General features: G+C 38.0%; 2 protein-coding genes across 4 annotated transcripts in view; both read right to left on the bottom strand.

Annotated features, from left to right (window-relative positions):
- LOC117986481 (leucine zipper putative tumor suppressor 2 homolog) overlaps window positions 1–19,010 on the bottom strand; it is a 138,205-nt gene that overhangs the window by 21,588 nt on the left and 97,607 nt on the right. For 2 of the 3 annotated variants that reach the window (XM_069501931.1, XM_034973319.2), the window contains 2 exons: window positions 1,058–1,184; window positions 204–321 (listed from right to left, as the gene is read on the bottom strand). In XM_069501931.1, coding sequence (XP_069358032.1) covers window positions 204–321; window positions 1,058–1,184 — 245 coding nt within the window. Of the gene's footprint in view, window positions 1–203; window positions 322–1,057; window positions 1,185–7,151; window positions 7,366–19,010 lie in introns of those variants that run through there. The other variant, XM_069501933.1, reaches the window with a different exon arrangement.
- On the bottom strand, window positions 12,646–17,428 carry LOC138402962 (uncharacterized). Its single transcript, XM_069501680.1, has one exon. It carries the CDS (start codon window positions 17,410–17,412, stop codon window positions 16,285–16,287), a length of 1,128 nt encoding a protein of 375 aa, XP_069357781.1. The 5' UTR covers window positions 17,413–17,428; the 3' UTR covers window positions 12,646–16,284.

The raw sequence follows: 19,010 nt of genomic DNA, 5'->3' as shown, positions 1-19,010 counted from the left end.
ATGAGCAAATGCACATAACTCCGTAAAGTCAGATATTACGCAATTAAATATTTAACGGATATCATGCCTATTTATAATATAGTTTGGCTCGTCTTGGCGGGGACACTGCCGTGTCCCCTGATACAGATAGATTATTTTATATTTATTGAAGAATAATAATATTAATCTTTAAGAACGAAAAATTGATTTACATTGATACTCACACGATCGCAGAGTGATGCCGTTGATGAAGCGGGGCGGAGAGCGTGGAGGGCGGCAGAGCGGAGAGCGACGCGGGTTGCGGGGACCCGCACCAACGAGATTCGCGGACATCGGATGAACCTGTAAATACGTGTCAGTTATGTGTTATTAATACTTGTTATATTACATTTGTGTGTTTCATTTTTCATTTAGATACCTATTTTTTTTTAATAATTTGCCTTTGAAGGTTAACTGACTGGCCACGCGATGCGCCACACTGCCAATGCAACGCATCGTGTGGCTGAGTGAAGACACACGATGCGTTGCGTTGGCGGTACGGCGCCTGAGCGGTGCCGCTGCGTCATCCTACATAGAAATCGCTGTACCATACGACACGATCCATTACGACGCGACCTCGTGCGGCACCGCACTGCACGCTCAACGAACTTGGGACCAGTCACCAGAGAGACGAAGTGGAGAGGGGTGGTGAGTTGCAACGCTATACGTTTTGCCGGAGCGGCAATGCAGTGCCCGTGTGGCACCCAATACTCAAATACACAGCGGTGCGGCGCCGCAAAGCACCGGAAACGTATCGCGCAGTCTTTATCGCTTGAATGTTGTCTAGATTGAAAACGCATGCAGATGTTTATTTTTGTTAGAGACGTGTCGAACGGCAAAGGTGCGGCGAGCATTTTCCACGTATGTTAGTATTAGGTATCCGTCTAACTGCGTCGCCTCTAGTCAACGCAGTTTCATATAAAATGTATAGCAGGCAGATTTTTGTGTTGCAATGCGCCTCGACCCGGCCCGCCTGGTGGACAGCCGCCCGCTCAGCGGTTTAAATGTTATCGACCTTATCACTGACTTGAACACTTACTTCCATATAACGTCATAAGCGACGGCGGTCGACTGGCAAGCACCGGCGTGGAGCCGTACCGCTCGCCGCCCGCAGACAGCCGCCCGCCCAGCGGCTTGAACGCTATCGGCCTTATCACCGATTTGCCCTGAAACAAAAAAAAAACATTATTTTATTTTGTTTACTAAGCGGTGATAGACTAATAGTTAAGACATCGGCTTCTTATTAATGGGGTCGGAGTATTATCCATACTAATAATATTATTAATGGGAAAGTGTATCTGTCTGTCTGCTTACTTTCCACGGCCCAACAGTTTAACTGATTTTGATGAAATTTGGTACAGAGGTAGTTCACATCCCGAGGAAGGACATAGGCTCCTTTTTATTCCGGAATATCAAAGATTTTTAAAACTTAAATCCACGGGGACTGGAGTCTGCCAAGTCTGCCAATCTGCGCTAGGCCAGCGTGGTGGACTAAGGCGATTCCTTTTCATTCTGAGAGCAGACCCGTGTCAGTATTTAGCCGGCGTGGTTGAGATGATGATTTAATAGGTAGGTAATAAATAATATAAAATATAATGACATTCTTCATAGAACTGAGTTGATGTACCTAACCTTGCAGCGACGCGGCACGAATTCGGCATTTCGTACTAGGTAGGTAGAGGCACGCAGTAAATGTCACTATGTATATACAAAGTATTACAAAGGTCGTATGTACATGTTTACAACATAGGGCATAGTGCGTAAAATTTTGTACTTGGAGGTACTTATAACTATATTCCCTTAAAAAGTATAAGAGATTTCGTGTCTAATTCCCGATTAAGACAATTCAAATAATGTTTTTTGTAACTCAGCTATGTGCGAACTCTGGTAAGAAGCTTCGAATGCGACTAAGTCATAATCCAAATTAAAGCTTTTAATCTAACTTGGAGCTTACTGCTCACAAATAAGATAAAAGATGGCGGCCTCAAAACAGCTGTTCTCTTTGGCTTGGCAGCCAATTTAAACTCAGACAATCCCGGTCTGTCTGAAAAAAAATCTGAACTTTTCTTATAGAGAACACAGAACAGTGACCTTTACCTACCCATACCTACTTCAAAAATATTTCACTCCGGAATCGACCCCGAGACCAATCGAAGAAGGCGAGCAATCACACCAGCTAGTCTAGTCAGGTGCTCGTCTTATATAAACATACTCATTTTAATCGCGGTTATGATAAACAGCAATCAAGATAAGACATAAGATAGATAAGACTTATAAAACCACAATTTAACTGACCAGGCGTAAACGTAACCGCGCTTACGCAAATGAGCGGTTAATTACGCACTGCAATTACAATCACAATCCCATCACACTGGCAGTCCTGGCAGGGTGAGTCGCTAACTCAGTGTTCAACACTGAATGATATCCACTAGCTTATTTGACATTTATTTTTAATCACTTGACAGACGCACTTTCCCATCTACTCTAAACGAATAAATAAAAAATTGACTGTCTGTAATTTCGAAATAATTACCTACCTCATATTAAGCTCATATGGTTATTTGAACTGTACCATAACATAACTGAATGAAACATTTTTGAAATTTTTGTCTATCTGTCTGTCTGTCTATCTGTTTGAACGGGCAAATCTTTGAAACGGCTGAACCTATTTTGACAGGACTTTTACAGACAAGTAGAAGATTAACCAAGGAGTAACATAGACATAGTTAAAGACCTGGAGAATGGCATAGGCTTCTTTTATCTTTTACTTTTAATATTATTTTTTTGGCCTTCTGTTATAACTAGATTTAAATTTAAATAATAATTATGTATTTACGCTGTTGATTACTTTCAAATAAACAAAATAAAATAAAATAAAATCAATAAGTGCCCACGGGATTTAAAAAAAGGTACTTTATAGTTAATATAAGTTTGGATTCCTAATGTTGAAGCTGAATGCGGAATAACCCACCGGATCTTACCAACTACATCAGTAGGTATGTCCAATCAATCAAATTGTATAATTTTATTCCGTTCCGGTACTCAACCACTTAATAGTGACATGTTTGTAAAAAGTTATTTGTTCATTTAATACCTAGTTGTTACTAATTAAAATAATAATATGCAACATACATTACCTACCCGTTAGCTGAGTAATTATCAATTCCCAACAAACCCCAACTACATTTTAGTACCAATAATTATGAATTCCGTGGTAAATGCGTGGCTTTCTAGAAATAATAAAACCTAAACCCACGCGTACAAAGTCGCCGGCATTACCTATCTAATCCCGACGAATATTATAAAGGCGAAAGTTTGTATATGTGTGTGTGTGTGTGTATGTTTGTTACTCCTTCACGCAAAAACTACTGGACGGATTTGGCTGAAATTTGGAATGAAGATAGATTATACCCTGGATTAACACATAGGCTACTTTTTATCCCGGAAAATCAAACAGTTCCCGCGGGATTTTGAAAAACGTAAATCCACGCGGACGAAGTCGCGGGCATCAGCTAGTAGTTTAATATATTTGAAAGTATCCCATCTCGTCTGTTATTACTTATTTAATCTAACATCTAACCTACAAATCTTAATTGTATGATAATTAATTTACAAGCAATACCAGCACATCAAAATTAAAAACAATGTTTAATAAGAAAGCCTATTAATCATCGATCATTCGATTAACCAATATAATAGATTAGTACTGTATCCAATTAAAAATTGGGTTTAAGGGTTACTTTTTAATTTAAATGCTGAATTTTTGACCTAGTAAGTCAATCACATTACCACAGAAAATATAATAGTACTAAACCTAGATCATTATAGCTGTTAGATGGGAACTTCAAGGCATGGAGGAAACCAAAAGGCCAAAGTCGGACCTCTCATTCACTTACTGATTTTGGTTCAAGCGTGTGATACATCTAGGCCATACATCCCTCACTTATTTTTAAGCTAACGAAAAATTAATGCCGCCACCGTGGTCGCCACTTTAAAATATGCCATTAAAGTTGAGACGTTACAACTTACAAGCCGATCATTTGATCAATCAAGCGGAATGGGTCGATTAAAAAAGAAATATCTTGGAGCCACCGATGTCGAACAAACCGCCCGCGCCGGGCCTGGAATGCCAGCTGAGCGATTGAGTGGTGTGGTGACAAAAACTGGGATCGGATTGTAGTGGACCGCTAAACGAGATGCGGACACGAGCGTTAAGTGGGTGCAATTGTAAATAGCCCACAATCGAGATCGGTGAAGTGCTGCTTGGCCTGCCGCACACTGAGACGCCGGTGGCGTCAACTAGTGGCCACGGACGTGATTTATCATACACAGAGCTCATTCGATCGCCGTCACCAGCACAACGCGCAGGCGACACAAGCGACGACGTCCACGACGACGCGAGACCCACCGGACGAGACCCCGTCTCTGCACTGGACGGCGTACCTAGCGCCTCGTGCGGAGACCCACTCCAAATTAACACGGACCTACATCACAGGCGCGAGGCGAAGTGGGTTGATCCATCCGCTGCGCAATGAACAAAATAGAGACAGCCAAACCACCAGGGCCCAAAGCCAAGATGGCAGGCCCTAGCCGGTTATATACCCGGCTAAAAGTCAAACACCTGGGTACAGAGATACCCAGCGCCACACACGGGTAAGGAGGCCAAGCCTCGAGGCCCGTACCCCGACATCATGTATGGCATTGGGGCAAACTGAGTGTTATGGTCGCATCCGAGTTAGGAGCTGCGGGAATGGTCAGCGCTTGCTAACAACTTGTGACCGCGTTTTGTCGTGCGTCTCCCGCACACATGTCCAGTCTTGCTGCAATGCAAGCACTCCATACCGAATGTATTTAGGTACGTCTTATCCATCGTGTCTATCAATAAAAATCAAGTGTTTCCATTTTACTTATATAAACATGTCCGACCCCATGTAAAATATTGTGAGATATGGAAGATGGATTCTATAGCCACTAGTGGCTGCGACTAGTGGCTGCATCCAGGCTTAACTTAAACCACTGGTACCTATAGTAGCCGATTTGCTCTGTCGATCCCGATTGTCGGATCGCCATTTGCCCGTAGTTCTATGCGAATAAACGTCCTTGCTAATTGGTACAGGGCTGGCGATGCCTCGACAAGTTTTTCAATTAACTTTTAAAGTTTTTTCTGTAACGGAACAGTTCTTACTACTGAGTGACTTTAGAGATTTATGATGAGCACTGTAACTTGTTTTATACAAGGATTTGTAATGCAATGTAACTGTGAGTAAGGTGGCATGCTGGCATGGGATATCAGGTAAGTAGATATCGCGCACCTTGCTTCAGTAATTTTCATACATACTTATACCTTCCTACATACCTATTTGCACTTGGAAAATATAGAAAAACAATATGTAGAGTTAATTTGGAATATATACTTATGGATTGTTAAATGTGGTGAATAGCTGATAGAATGCATTACAAAATAAGTTGCTAATTAGTTATGACTTTATTAGTCAAAATGTCACAATGAACAAAATAACAGAATCCAAACAGAAAGGAATTTTTTTCAACTATGGGAAATTAACCGCCAAACTTTGGTTTCGCTTGATTTCAAATCGTACCTATCAACCTAGGGCCTAGGCCCACTTGCAAAGGCCACTTCAACTGATTTAGTTACTTAATTTTTATTGCTGTCACGAACTTTTTGGCAAAATAACTGCATTATGCTCTTCTCAAAAAGTTACAGCATTACTAGCATAACAGCCCTTGTGCCAGTGGGAATTAAATAATTACAAAGGCAGCAGTTAATAGCCACTTTCATAAAGCGTGTTTTTGTCAAATGAATCAAACTTCTATCAACTTAAATTACAACACGAGACAAATTATGTTTGTTTAAGTTTAATCGTCCACTTAAGACAAATTGTAGAGATGGCGTAAATTGCCTCAACATACACACAATTTTCCAGTCTAATAACCGTCGATCGTTAACTGTGGATTAACGATTAAATCAGTAATATGTCGCGGTAATCATCCGACCGCCGATTACATCGATTGCGTGATCGATCGATCAGTGTAGACTGTAGTGTCTTGTGATTGCCGATGACTTTAAGGTCTGAGATTAGGGTCTTGCGTAGCGTTTTTAGTCTAGGTTAAGTACTAAATAAAATCAATTTAAAGTTATAACCGATCACAGAAAAACAAGGTCTATTACAATAACAAGGTTATTTAGGGCTCATTTTTTAATCATCAAATACTTTTATCTGAGGGATTGACAGTTTTTGTACAGGAAATCTGTCAATACGTCAAACCTATTAGTCAGTTAAAGTTTATCTGGCGATTGAAAAATCAGCCCTTAGTTGTATTGCATTTTTGTGTATGTTCTTAAATATTAAGTATATTAATATAATTTTAATACATATTTTTCAAAAATATTATACTTAACACGAACTTCGTGAGAACTGCATATTATTTTATATAAACTATTGCATATTGTATTATTTGCATAATTTTATAGTTCTTACAAAGCAACAGGTTTCGAACCTACTATTGGCTCTTGCATGTAAAGAAGTTTCGGAAATTACTACCTGCTTCTATGTATTAATTACATTAAGCTAACTAAACAACGTTAGTTGAATTAATGCATTTAGGATTACTCTGTCGATCGTCCGCCTCCGACGATCGCTCACTCGAGATCGTGTTTAGATCCTAATCAACTAATTTACGACCATGTTTTACAATCCTACTCGCATTTCATTGCCTCGGCAAGAGTTATGGCTTAAATCAACACGTTTTTTGAAATTGAAGACAGGTATGCGCTTGACTAAGATATCACCTTATTTTATCATTGACTTCATATTATGATGTCAATAATAAAATAAGGAATACAAAACGCATCACCATTGGTCGAAACAGAACGTGACATCACGATTCACGTTTTCAAATTTTTCGCCCTAACGTGTCACGTGACAGGTGACTTACGTGAGTCGTGACGTCATTCAAAGCCCGCATAAAATGGCGGCGTTTGGACAGAACAAATTTTAGCAACATTTTAAATATTATTAAAAAAAAAATTTGAGCATTTCAAAAATGTTTATATATTTTACTATGTTATAACAATGTAAAAATTGAATTAAAATTATAAAAAAATAACTTACATATGCCCTATTATGGTGAAGCAGTTTAAAGAAGACCAAAATATTCCAGACTAGCAGGTGCCCACGACTTCTTTCGAGCGGGTTTACGTTTTAAAAAATCTGCAGCTTAACTGCAAGTATTTAAAGAATGACTGCAAATGCCACTGGAAATGGTAAGACTTATTAATTAGAAACTCGGTTCGATTACTGGCGTGGCGTCGGCGGTAATTACGCGTTGGTACTTCGTATCTAATGCATATCTTGATCAACCACGCCGGGCCCGCTAATGGTCAGTTAATAGATCCAGACGTTCTTAAATGGCTTTGATTATTTCTTTATCAGTTGACGCGTTTTTATCTATTCACAGCTACATGAAAATTGCATCATTTGCATAGCTTATTCTATTTTAAGAATAATACCCGATTTCACAAAGCATTTAACCCCCCGTTTAATTAAATATTTGTAATGCTATCTCTTTTTGGCAGATGACACACGCGATTTTCAAAAAGTAGAGATACAAAGAATGTCAACTAAAGCATGATTAATTTGCTTGGTGAATTAGGCATAGGTATGTATTAGAAGTTTTACACTTTTATTACTTAGATACTTTTCTTCTTCTTATATACTTTCTATATATAAAAATGAATCGCTAAATGTGTTGCTGATCGCAAATCTCGAGAACAGCTAAGCCAATTTCGATAATTAATTCTTTTTTTATAATATTCCTTGAAGTACGAGGATGGTTCTTACGGAGAGAAAAAATTAAAAAAATTTAATCGACTGTTAGGCGGTACGAAGTTCGCCGGGGCAGCTAGTAAGAATATAAATAAAAGTGTTAAGCCATACGCACTCTAGGTGCGGAAAAGAACCCAGGATCAAAGAAGAGAAGCACTAAACTTAAAAAAAAACAAGTCTTCGTTTTATTAAAATTTAATTGAATTAATGCATTTTGGATTTTACGTGTAAGGATATTAACGAATTCATTTAATTTATTTATTATCAGGACATTATTTTAGGAAAGAATGGGATGGGAGGTTAATGCGTGATATTCCTAATTCTAAAATAAACCAGCCAACTGATTCCCACCGAGCTCATTTGAGATTTATTTTTAATCCATTGAAGGTTTTCTATGAAAAAATATTTTAATATCCTCAATGAAGCAGCAATGTAGAACTAACCAATGTCAAAAAAGCTCGATGGCTATCATTCAGTATTAGACGTTGAGGGCCCCGCTTGGACCAAATATAATAGCTCTATTTGGTCCAGGTTTACTCAAGTCGTGGTCAAAGTCTGTTATCGATAAAAGTCCAATTGCAAATTAGATACAAATTCGTAGTAGATAAACAAAGTAGCAGGACTTTATCGTGCTACTGCAAGTGCTATTACAAGTACCACCTACAGTTGCAACTTGCCACATTAGTAGGTTATCCGTGAGAAAGCCTTGCATCGCTGAGATAAGGTGCGTATGGCGTAAGTTATGGGCAAAGGCGGGTTACGATTTCAATAATGTACTAGGTTATCTGCCTTGGAGAGCCCGTAAGCCGTCGGTCTTGCGCCTGAACTCTGTCCCGTCGTATCGGATTTCGGTCCCACTGGGCTATGAAAGTGAGGTAATAGAGAGTGCACCTATATTTGCACACACACGTGTGCACTATAATAACTTTCATCTCTATAGAGATTGGTCATCGTGGCCAAAATCGGTCAGATATTATAATGTACGGGCAGTACACATTAAACGTTGTTTAGATGTAATGAGTATTATAATATCTCGAGCGGAACACAAGGTATGCCGGTGCATGGATAAACCCGACCAGGTTTTTGCTGCATCGGAATGAAGTTTGTAATGTAGTATTTAAAATATGTGTTTGTTTTAAAATAATACTCTATCCCACAAATTTTGTTACTCAGCAACGTCTAGTAGCTCTGGGATCTTTTTTAAATAGAGATAGCGAGCAAACGAGCAAATAGGTCACCTGATGTTAAGTGATTACCGCCACCCATGAACATTTGAAGCACCAGAGGAACCGCCGATGCGTTGCCGGCTTTTTAGGAATTTGTTGGTCCGCCCCTTGAATAACCCCATGTTGTAATCTTAATTAATCTTCTCTATAATAATGATAAATTCAGTTATTTGCTTTAAAATACTGAAATAGCTCACAATCAAATTAATATCTTTCAATAATATTTTTGTAAATGTGGAAAAATAATGTGCATCGGTCTGATTTCCAGGTTCTATAGAATATATGTACTTGATTAAGTAATAGAAAATCGCTTAGTTCTTATGAATTAGACTAAAGTCTAACTGGTAGTGTAGTTGTAAAACGGGACTACCTTCTACATTCAATTATTATTTATAGCTTGTCAATTGAAAATGTATAAATCAATTGTGTTAAATGTATACCTTTATGAATATTTTCCCATTTCCTGAAGTTATACCTATTACTTAGGCCGCGATTACACCTTTAAGGGCACCTACGCACTATGCGGTTAGCCGGAATGCGGCCAGCCGTGCGGCTGACCGCAGGACTCGGTTGCGCTTACGGTTAGCCAGGTGGCGGAGAGCCGCAACCCGAACCGAAATGTGCAAACTGATGACTTCACGGCTCATCCATTCAATTTTCGATTTTGACGAAATATGGTACAGATTTCCGATATAGCTTGCATCCCGAGGAAGGACATTCCCACGGGATTTTTAAAACCTAAATCCACGCGGACGAAGTCGCGGGCATCCTCTAGAATTATTATAATTCGTAGGAAAAACACAGTAGGAACCATGGTTTTGCACTACTAAGTACTAATGAATAGGTTTGCGTTGGCAAGCGCAGGCGCAGCTGATGTTAGTATTAGTGGAATTACGCGTGGAAAGTGGCCGTGGTGGAGTAATTATAGCTTGTACACTGTTATTTGCTGCACTGTGTCTGTTATGTATAGAGATAAAGGTAGCTAGCTTGACGGACTGTTTTTAATTAGTTATTAATAATAATAATAAGGTGATAGCCTATAGTGGTTAGGAGTCCGTCTCCTATTCGGATTTTCGGAGTTATTTGCGTTTTAAGTTATTAAGTATCACTTGCTTTAACGGTGAAGGGAAACGTCGTGAGGAAACCTGCATATCTCAGAGTTCTCAAAGGTGTGTGAAGTCTGCTAGTCGCACTAATTGGCCAGCAGCGTGGTAGACTATGACCAAAACCCTTCGCACTCTGAGAGGAGACCCGTGTTCTGTAGTGAGCCGACGACGGGTTGATCATGATGATGATGATGAATCTATTTTAAAAAGAAACAGACCAGCAATTGGAATATTATTGACATGCTCTTTTCAAGATGGCATCGTAAATCGATATCAATATGGTTTCTTTTGCTGAAACATATTTTAGGTTCTCCGGCAGCCACAGCGTATAAAGATTGAGCTCAAGCTTATCAAATGCTTATCACAGCCGAGAATCCATCACAGAAAAAATTTCTGTGATCGATGCAGCTGAGGTATCGGGGTAGCGGCTTTTTGGGCTGCCCGTATTTGAGGCGACCGTCGACCCGAGAAGAAAAAGAAGAATCTAATACTTCTGGTTCGGATAACCGAGCCGCCTCCGAGCGTCTGAATGACAGTGAGGCTGGTAAAAATGAGACGCTGAGAGGTCTTTATTCTTTACCAACTAAGAAACTATGTCAGACATAAAAGCACTAAATCCATAAGGAGAAATCGATCTTTTCAACAATAAGTATACCACCCTTCACTTCACGAATACCCGAGTCTCACGACACGCAGAGAAATATAGACGTCGCATTTTGTATGTAACGATGTTACAGGGAACAGTTTAATAGTGTTGTTCGACCACTGAGAAAAGCTCTCTGTAATGTGTATTGTGTATTACAAGTTGTTAAAATAAAATAAAATAAACCTTAGTGACATCTGGATTTCAAACGGGTCGTTAATTAGTAACTAAGAGATTGCGCTGATTTATTATTTGATTCCTAAACCGTGAAAAATTTTGTTCGCTTGACCATTATCTTGTAATTTATATCGATGGCTCTAGGCTTTAGGTTACACTATTTGCGCGCTTCTCCATACAAACTTATTGAGTAGATATACATACTGATTAATTATTGTTATTTCTCTCTTTCTTTGTTGATTATTCTATTTTATTTATTGTTCTTTACTCTGTTATGATAGATGCGAAAGTAACTCTGTTTTTTTACGGTTCTGTGCCGGACCGGGGATTGTCCTGGTGTACCGGGACGTATGGCAGCCCTACTCTATAGTGAGGGAACTCTCGGTTTGATAATGAATCGACGATATTATGTCAAATATTAGGCTAAGGTAACGTAAAATTGTAGAAAAATAGGGCTACTTCAGGACTGGCTGCGACATGTACCTACTAACATTTGACGATCGCCAGTGACGAGGCTTCGACGTTTTGTAAGAAGTTCCCAAATTATCGTGCACTGTGCTATTGGTCACTTTATTCACAGTAAAAATAAAACTCCTTAGATCTCGGTAACTTACGGTAACGGTATATTCTTGCTTTCGTGTAGTAGCAAAAACAAGATCTTGCAATTCACCGATTATTCTTTGTTTTTAAATTCCATCCCGAATAAGACTTGCTGGTTGCATTTTCTAGTGACACACTTCGATCAAGAATGCTTTTACAATTTATGGAGATACTTATAATATGCATGGTGGTATATGAGTATTTATGTGAAAAGTTGTGAATCTCCGAACGGATCTGTGGTCGGCCTACATCGCCCTGGGTGGCTTCAACTTACTACAAGTATGTAGATAATATTATAAATTCACATAAACTTGCTGCCTGCTGGTTTTGTTAAGCAAAACGGATACAACTACATGAACTCTTAACAAATTAACCTAGTTAAGACAGTTGTTTAGTATTCGAACATATTCTTCGCTGACGCAGTGACCAGCGCTGTGGTCTTATAAGTGGGAGGTCTCAGGTTTCATTTCCGGCAAGAGCAATTTAAAAATGTATGTATAGAAACCGATTAAGTGTATGTTTACCCTTCCATACTGACATACCCTTCCAAGTTAGCCTGCTTCAATCGTAGACGGCATCGTCAATCGTCACTTACCATCGCGTGAGATTACAAGCAAAGGAACCAATAGAAAACAAAACATAATATTAAAAAATAAATCATACAATTCAGTCCAGAAATCTCTAAGAAATCTTTCCCTCGAACAGAGAGCCGACGCCTGTGTATTAAGCTATCACTGCTAGGACAAGGACCCTATTACCCTATTAGAAACGATTTGCTTACATTTTCTTCCCTATAACATTCCTGAATGGATACAAGTGAATAGACACTAAAGTTATGCCTAAGGTGCCACAGAATGCAGCTCACAAATTACAGCGTATTAACGATGCCGACTTCTAAGTTCTAATACGGATTCAAACACGATGCGCGCGGACTTCTGAGCATTTATTACTTTATTAGCTTAGAATTCTGTCGCAGAAATTACAGTTTTATTTTATTTTTATTTTTTTATTTTTATTTATTCGGATCAACAAACAGTAGCACGCAGTGCTTGGATAAAAAACAGTAATAAAATAACTTAGTAATAATATACGTGCTACCCACTACGTCAACCACATAATTATTATTATTAATTAATATACTTACATGTGTAAAAATATATAAATGTAGTATAAAATATAAATAAAGAATATATTAGTACCATACCATCTATCTAAATTCTAATTATCCTACAGGCTTAGTGTAATATAGCAATATTATTCCTAAGATAATTCATGACCAGCTTCTTGAAAGAGCCCACTCGAGAGGAAAAAATGTCAATATTTCCGAAGCATGCATTGTATGACTGTGTCATTCTGTATAGTGGTGATCTCTCACCAGAATTTGTACGGCATCTTGAAGTAGCAAAAAGTTTGTGTGTTAGAGTGCTGCGTACATGACTTCTGGCAGGAATTCTATAACAAAGTTTACGAGTCAAAGGAATACAATCATATTTATTATGACACAGATCATACAATAGCATAGCTTCAAGTTGTTTGCGCCTCGACTGCAAGTCAAGTATATTGTATTTTTCAAGAAGCTGGTCATAAGGAAGGTAGCTTCTCGTACATTTATAATGCATCCTCCGTAGAAATTTTCTCTGTACATTTTCTAATCTCTTAACATATTTATTATAATAGGGATTCCAGATACAAACAGCATATTCAAGTTGTGAGCGAACCAGTGATTTATACAAATGTAGATATGTATCAACTCTCCTGAAATTAGTACCGGTCCGCATTATAAATCCATACATTTTAAAAGCTTTATTTACAATGGTTTGTATATGCGTGTCTAAGTGTAACTTACTATCCAATATTATTCCTAGATCTTTAATATTACTAACCTTCTCTAGACTTTCTCCACAGAGCGAATATGTATAGTCGCTAGCGGATCTCTTTTTAGTAAAAGTAATATGCTTACATTTATTTAGGCTAAGATTAAGTTTATTTTCTGTACAATATTTAGTAAATCTATTTAAATCAGCCTGAAGATGGTCATGATTATCTCGTAATTCAATTGTTTTAAATATTTTAAGATCATCTGCATATAGTAGAAAATTACTATGCTTAAAGCATTTATGAATATCGTTTATGAATATAATAAATAAAAGAGGTCCAAGAATTGACCCTTGTGGAACTCCAGAAGTAATCATAACCAATTTTGATTGATGGCCACTGATAATAACTCTTTGAGTACGATTTGATATGTACGATTTAAACCATCGCCAAAGATCACCACGTATACCGTTATAAGCTAATTTTTCTAATAAGCGTTTATGATCTACTCTATCAAAAGCTTTTTGAAAGTCTGTATAAATGCAGTCTGTTTGCCTATTGTTATCTAAATTTTCAAATAACTGTGAAGCAAAAACAAGAAGATTGGTTACTGTTGAGCGTTTCTGCACGAATCCGTGTTGTTGTGGAATTATAATATTATGTAGCAATGGATAAATGGAATCGTGTACAAGCCGCTCAAAGAGCTTTGAAAGTACAGGCAAGATAGAGATGGGTCGGTAATTTTCTACATTCTTTTTGGATCCGCCTTTATGTACAGGTACTATGCGAGCCATTTTCCATTTTTCTGGAAATATGCCTTGCTTAAGACACATACTGAATAAGATATGCAGTGGCTTGTAAATTGTAGTAGCAGTGGTTTTGAAAAATATTGGAGGTATATCATCCAACCCAGATCCCTTCGTTACATCCAACTTGTTTAGAGCCTTCATTACATTTTCAGCCGTGATAACAGTTTGACTGATAATGTCACATACTATTTCATCTTTACCAGTGCATTCAATATTATCTATGTCGAAGTCATTCGTAAGAGTAGATGGAACAAAAACCGAGTAAAAAAAGTCAGAAAATAAATTACATGCATCGATCGGGTTATTAGCTATATTATTTTTATAAAATACATTATAAGGTATGCGGGAATTGTTTTTTACATTAGAAAAGTATGTCCAAAAATAGCGTGTATTGACTTTAATACTATCTTCTACTATGTTCATGTATTCACTGTAACGACGTTTTGATTCTTTTTTAAAACGAAGTCTAAGTATACAGAACACCTCATAGTCTGACACATTATTATATTTTTTCCATTTAATCCAAGCCCTTTTTTTATCTTTAAATATATGTATTAAGGATGAATTAAACCATACTGGGAAGCTCTTTGCCTTTATAATTTTAGATGGGATATACTTACGTATGAATCCATAGATTATTTCATAGAATAAACTGACGGCTTGATCAGCAGATTTGTTTTTAAAATGTATTTCCCAGTTGGTGTTAAGTATCTCTTCATTAATAATTGAGTACTCAGCTTGTTTAAAACAGAAGTATGTATGTGTATTTAAAGGAATATGTGGTCTATTAGCAAAGGGCAATAGTGCATAGAAAGGTGGATGATGACCATCAGGTGGCACCAAGGCAGTAAGTGCTTTTGATACATTACAATCATTGTTACTGGATAGAAATAGATCTAAAATATGATTATTATAATTTTCAAAACAATTATATTGTGATAGATTCAATGTAGTCATGAATTGACAAAGATATTGACTAGTTAAACAATTACTATTAGTTAAATGCGGTTCCATATGCGCGCCGTGTCGAATCCAATTTATTGTCGGCATGTTATAGTCGCCAGCAAGGTGTATATTATCGCCAAGCAGCAAAATTTCTTGTAAGTAATTAAAATAAGATAGGTATACATCATGGGTCTGATTCGGCGGAATATATGTTACACCAAATATGTGGCGGCCAGCTGTAGTGAGTAACTCGACTAGCAAATAATCAATAATTGGTGGCACAGCAAGCATAGCGGCCGACTGTGATATTGGCAGCGTAAGAAGCGTGGCAGCCAGCGAGCGACGCACCGCGATCATAACTCCACCGCCATCCCGCCGCCCTGTCGCCTTTCGGTTCCTATCACAACGGTATACGTGATATCTCGAGTCAATGAGTTCATTGTCAAATATGTCATCAGTTAGCCATGTTTCAGTCAGGAGTATTAAATCGTAGTCATACATAAGTATATTCATATAAAGCGTGTGGAGCTTAGTCCGTAATCCACGACAGTTCTGATAATACACTGAAAGAACTTTATCCATTAAAACTACCTACTGTATGCTAATAAAATAAAAATAACTAGACTTTTGAATCGCATTAACTTACTAAACAATTTTATTATTTTTAGACACCAAGTGACACGCATATTAAGAATAATTTCATGGTAACTACAATGCAATTGTTTATTAATAGTTGATATTTTATAATTATAAGTAACATAAATATAACATTTACAAATAGTATGGTTTATTTTACGGAGAATGAGATTAGAATACATTATATTAGCTAAAAAATAAGAAAATGAACATGTTTTTACTAACGTTGTCATACAAAAAACGCTATACCTGCAATAAAGTATAAATACAAGGTAATAAGTATGTTTACTGGCGACAATCGATAATAATTGCAGTAAGGTAGGTATGTTTTCAAATTTACGCCTACAATGCATACAAAACCAGTAATAGGTAAACCTTATTGCATAGTAATTAAGGTCTGTAATCGCATGATGATCGAGACGAAGTGCACAAAAAATGTCTATGTTGTTTATTCGATAATAACTAGGTTTCCATTCTGTCAGCGCCTCGACTTTTGAATTTAGTAATATCTCCAGTGGATCGGATAGCAAATGTTGGCGAGGTATCATTTTCCCGGACGAGGATAGTTGCATTTTTGACCCACACGTACTTATATTTGAGCCTTTTAGCCTCCTCACGGCACTCGCGAAAAAGTCGTTTGTTCTTAAGAGTAAGATGCTCATTCATATAGATAATTTGCGACTGACCTTGAATACCTATCTGCTCGCTACGTACTCCGCGAGCCTTTCGGAAAGCACTCAGAATGTTGTCACGCAGAATCCTAGTGGTAAATTTGACAATTATGTTTTTAGGCTGGCGATTGTTTTGTTGATTTGCATGTGGGACTCGATGAATCGAGATTACATCTTTGTTCGAGATTGGGTAGTTAATAGCCGAGCCTATAGCATCTAGGATTGAAAGTAGATTTTCATTCCGTTTGTCAGGTACGTTACAAATCTCAATATTGCATTGCCTCGCCTGTTGTTCTAGGGAGTCGATTTTATGTTCCAGGGAAGAAACGAGATTACCTGTTCCTAGCGCGTCCTTCTTAAATTCTTCAAGGTCACGTACCTTTTTTTCAATATGAACATGCTGCTCTGATTGAAATTGGGCCGATGATTGCAGTTCGGCGATGTCCTTAGTTACACTGGCCAGACTACTCTTCAAGTTAGCTTGCTCGGTCCGTAGTGATTGCATTTCAAGCTGTACTTCAGATAAAGCACTTTTGATATCGCCACTGATTCTATTTAAGCTGTCGTCAATTTCTTTGCGCCATATTTGTAGCATATTCTGGAGATCATTTGTAAAGCTACGCAAGTCAAATTCGGGACGAGTCATCTGTCGTTCGATGAGTTTGGATGACGTGTTCGTTTCCTCAGCAGGCGGAATAACTGAATTACGTACCGGAGTGTTATCACGGCTTCCTTTGTGTCTGCGAGAAACGTTGCTGCAGGAGGGACATTTCCAGGAGGCCAAATAGTCCTTAGTTAGCGTCGTATATTGTTGTGGGTTAATATTCAGACACTCACAGTGATAGCCTGATTTACAGTAATAGCACTTCATAAGGTACTGTTCTGTCAGAGGACGTCCACAACCACTACTGCACTCCATATTTCCAGACACAGATTTTGAGCCTCAACACACTAACGAGACTATTCCGTAGTAAATAATTAGAACTAGCTTTAAATTCGATCGTTGTATTCGTTTTTGAAACGCATTTGCACGCAGTGCAAGCAAGCGTGTAACGCAGTTAACGCATTTGCTATATAAGGAGCTGTTATTCAGCATAATATCCTGCCTGTTTCCACGGGAATATATATTTTAAATCGCCTTTGAATAGCGTAAAGTGTAAGCCGAGGAATAATATGTCTTGTAATCCCATATATAGTATGGATTTATGGGTAGGAATTAGAGATTTTTAAGCCTTGGTTAGATAGTGCGAGCTAGCATACAAGTTGGTTTGGTGAGTTGTAAATTGTAATGCTGCTACTCGCAACGCCTGACCGCCAAAGATTAACCTTCTTATCCAGTGCCAGCATTACCTTTGGAAGCTCAGAGACCCTACACCCGTGTTATGGCCGACCATTTCAAAAATCAAATCTTGCACTCGAATTTCAGATCGCTGATGAAACATAACTTAAGCATTTTATTTTAAACGCGTGTCTTGTAAAGCTAGAGATGTCAGGGTATTGATTGCACTCGGGCGCTACATGGGCTAGAGCCGACCCATGTCAGTACATTGTATTTTAAGATCTTTGTAGGTTATGTGCGAATCAGTCACTTATAATATGAAAAAAAAACAAAATAGTTTTTTCACTCGCAATTTGCCTTCCCTGTACCCGTAGTACAAGATTTTAAGTCTCACCAAACCAAACCAAATTCGAGAGTCGAAATACTTTCGCGTTACAGTAAAATGGACCTAAACAGCCTTGAATTGAAGTCAAATATTCAATGCCACTAATTTTAATTTCGCAATGTTTCCGCTTGGAGCGCTAGCTGTAGAAGTGTAGACAAACTTGAGCTTTAAAACAAGGCATTTAAGATCCAGTTTACTGTAACGCGGAAGTATTTCGACTCTCGAATTTGGTTTGGTTTGGTGAGACGTAAAATCTTGTACTACGGGTACTGACCACAATAGCTAAAATCCGTAGATTAAAATCCCAGGCCTTAGAGATTACTTTACACTTACTTATTTACTCCTTTACGTTTTAGGATTTAGGAAGAAGGAAAAGAGGGATATTGATTTATATAAATTAACTACTTACTAAATAATTTTTAGCCGAACCAACCGAAACGACACGGGCTACCAGCATACGAGTTAACATTAGCGCCTGCCAGTGGCTGTCTATTGGCAAGCCAGTTGCTCGAACAAGTGTAAAGTGTAATATGGTGATGTAGAGCCAACGGTATCTGATACAGTTGGTAGTTGCCTTTAGCACGTATTATGGGGGTTTCGTGTGAATATTACTCATTGTCTATAATTTCATCCAATAGTCGACTTCCTTGATACTTATCTTAGGACTGTATGTAATGGGCATTTAAAATAGTAAACAAGGTTTTGCCTCTATGCGTTTTAAATGTTTTAATTTTTAGGTACTTTGCTATACTATTTTTTATTTATTTATTCAGATACAAGTTAGCCCTTGACTGCAATCTCACCTGGTGGAAAGTGATGATGCAGTCTAAGAGTAGCGGGCTAACCTGGAAGG

The sequence above is a fragment of the Maniola hyperantus genome, chromosome 11, assembly GCF_902806685.2.
Source record: "Maniola hyperantus chromosome 11, iAphHyp1.2, whole genome shotgun sequence".
NCBI classification, from domain to species: Eukaryota; Metazoa; Arthropoda; class Insecta; order Lepidoptera; family Nymphalidae; genus Maniola; species Maniola hyperantus.
The sequence above is the reverse complement of the archived record's forward strand: the minus strand, read 5'-3'. Positions and strand labels throughout refer to the sequence as shown.

Bases quoted from the DNA above. Each gene is read 5' to 3' on its own strand.
- LOC138402962 (XM_069501680.1), bottom strand. From the start codon at position 17,412: ATGGAGTGCAGTAGTGGTTGTGGACGTCCTCTGACAGAACAGTACCTT.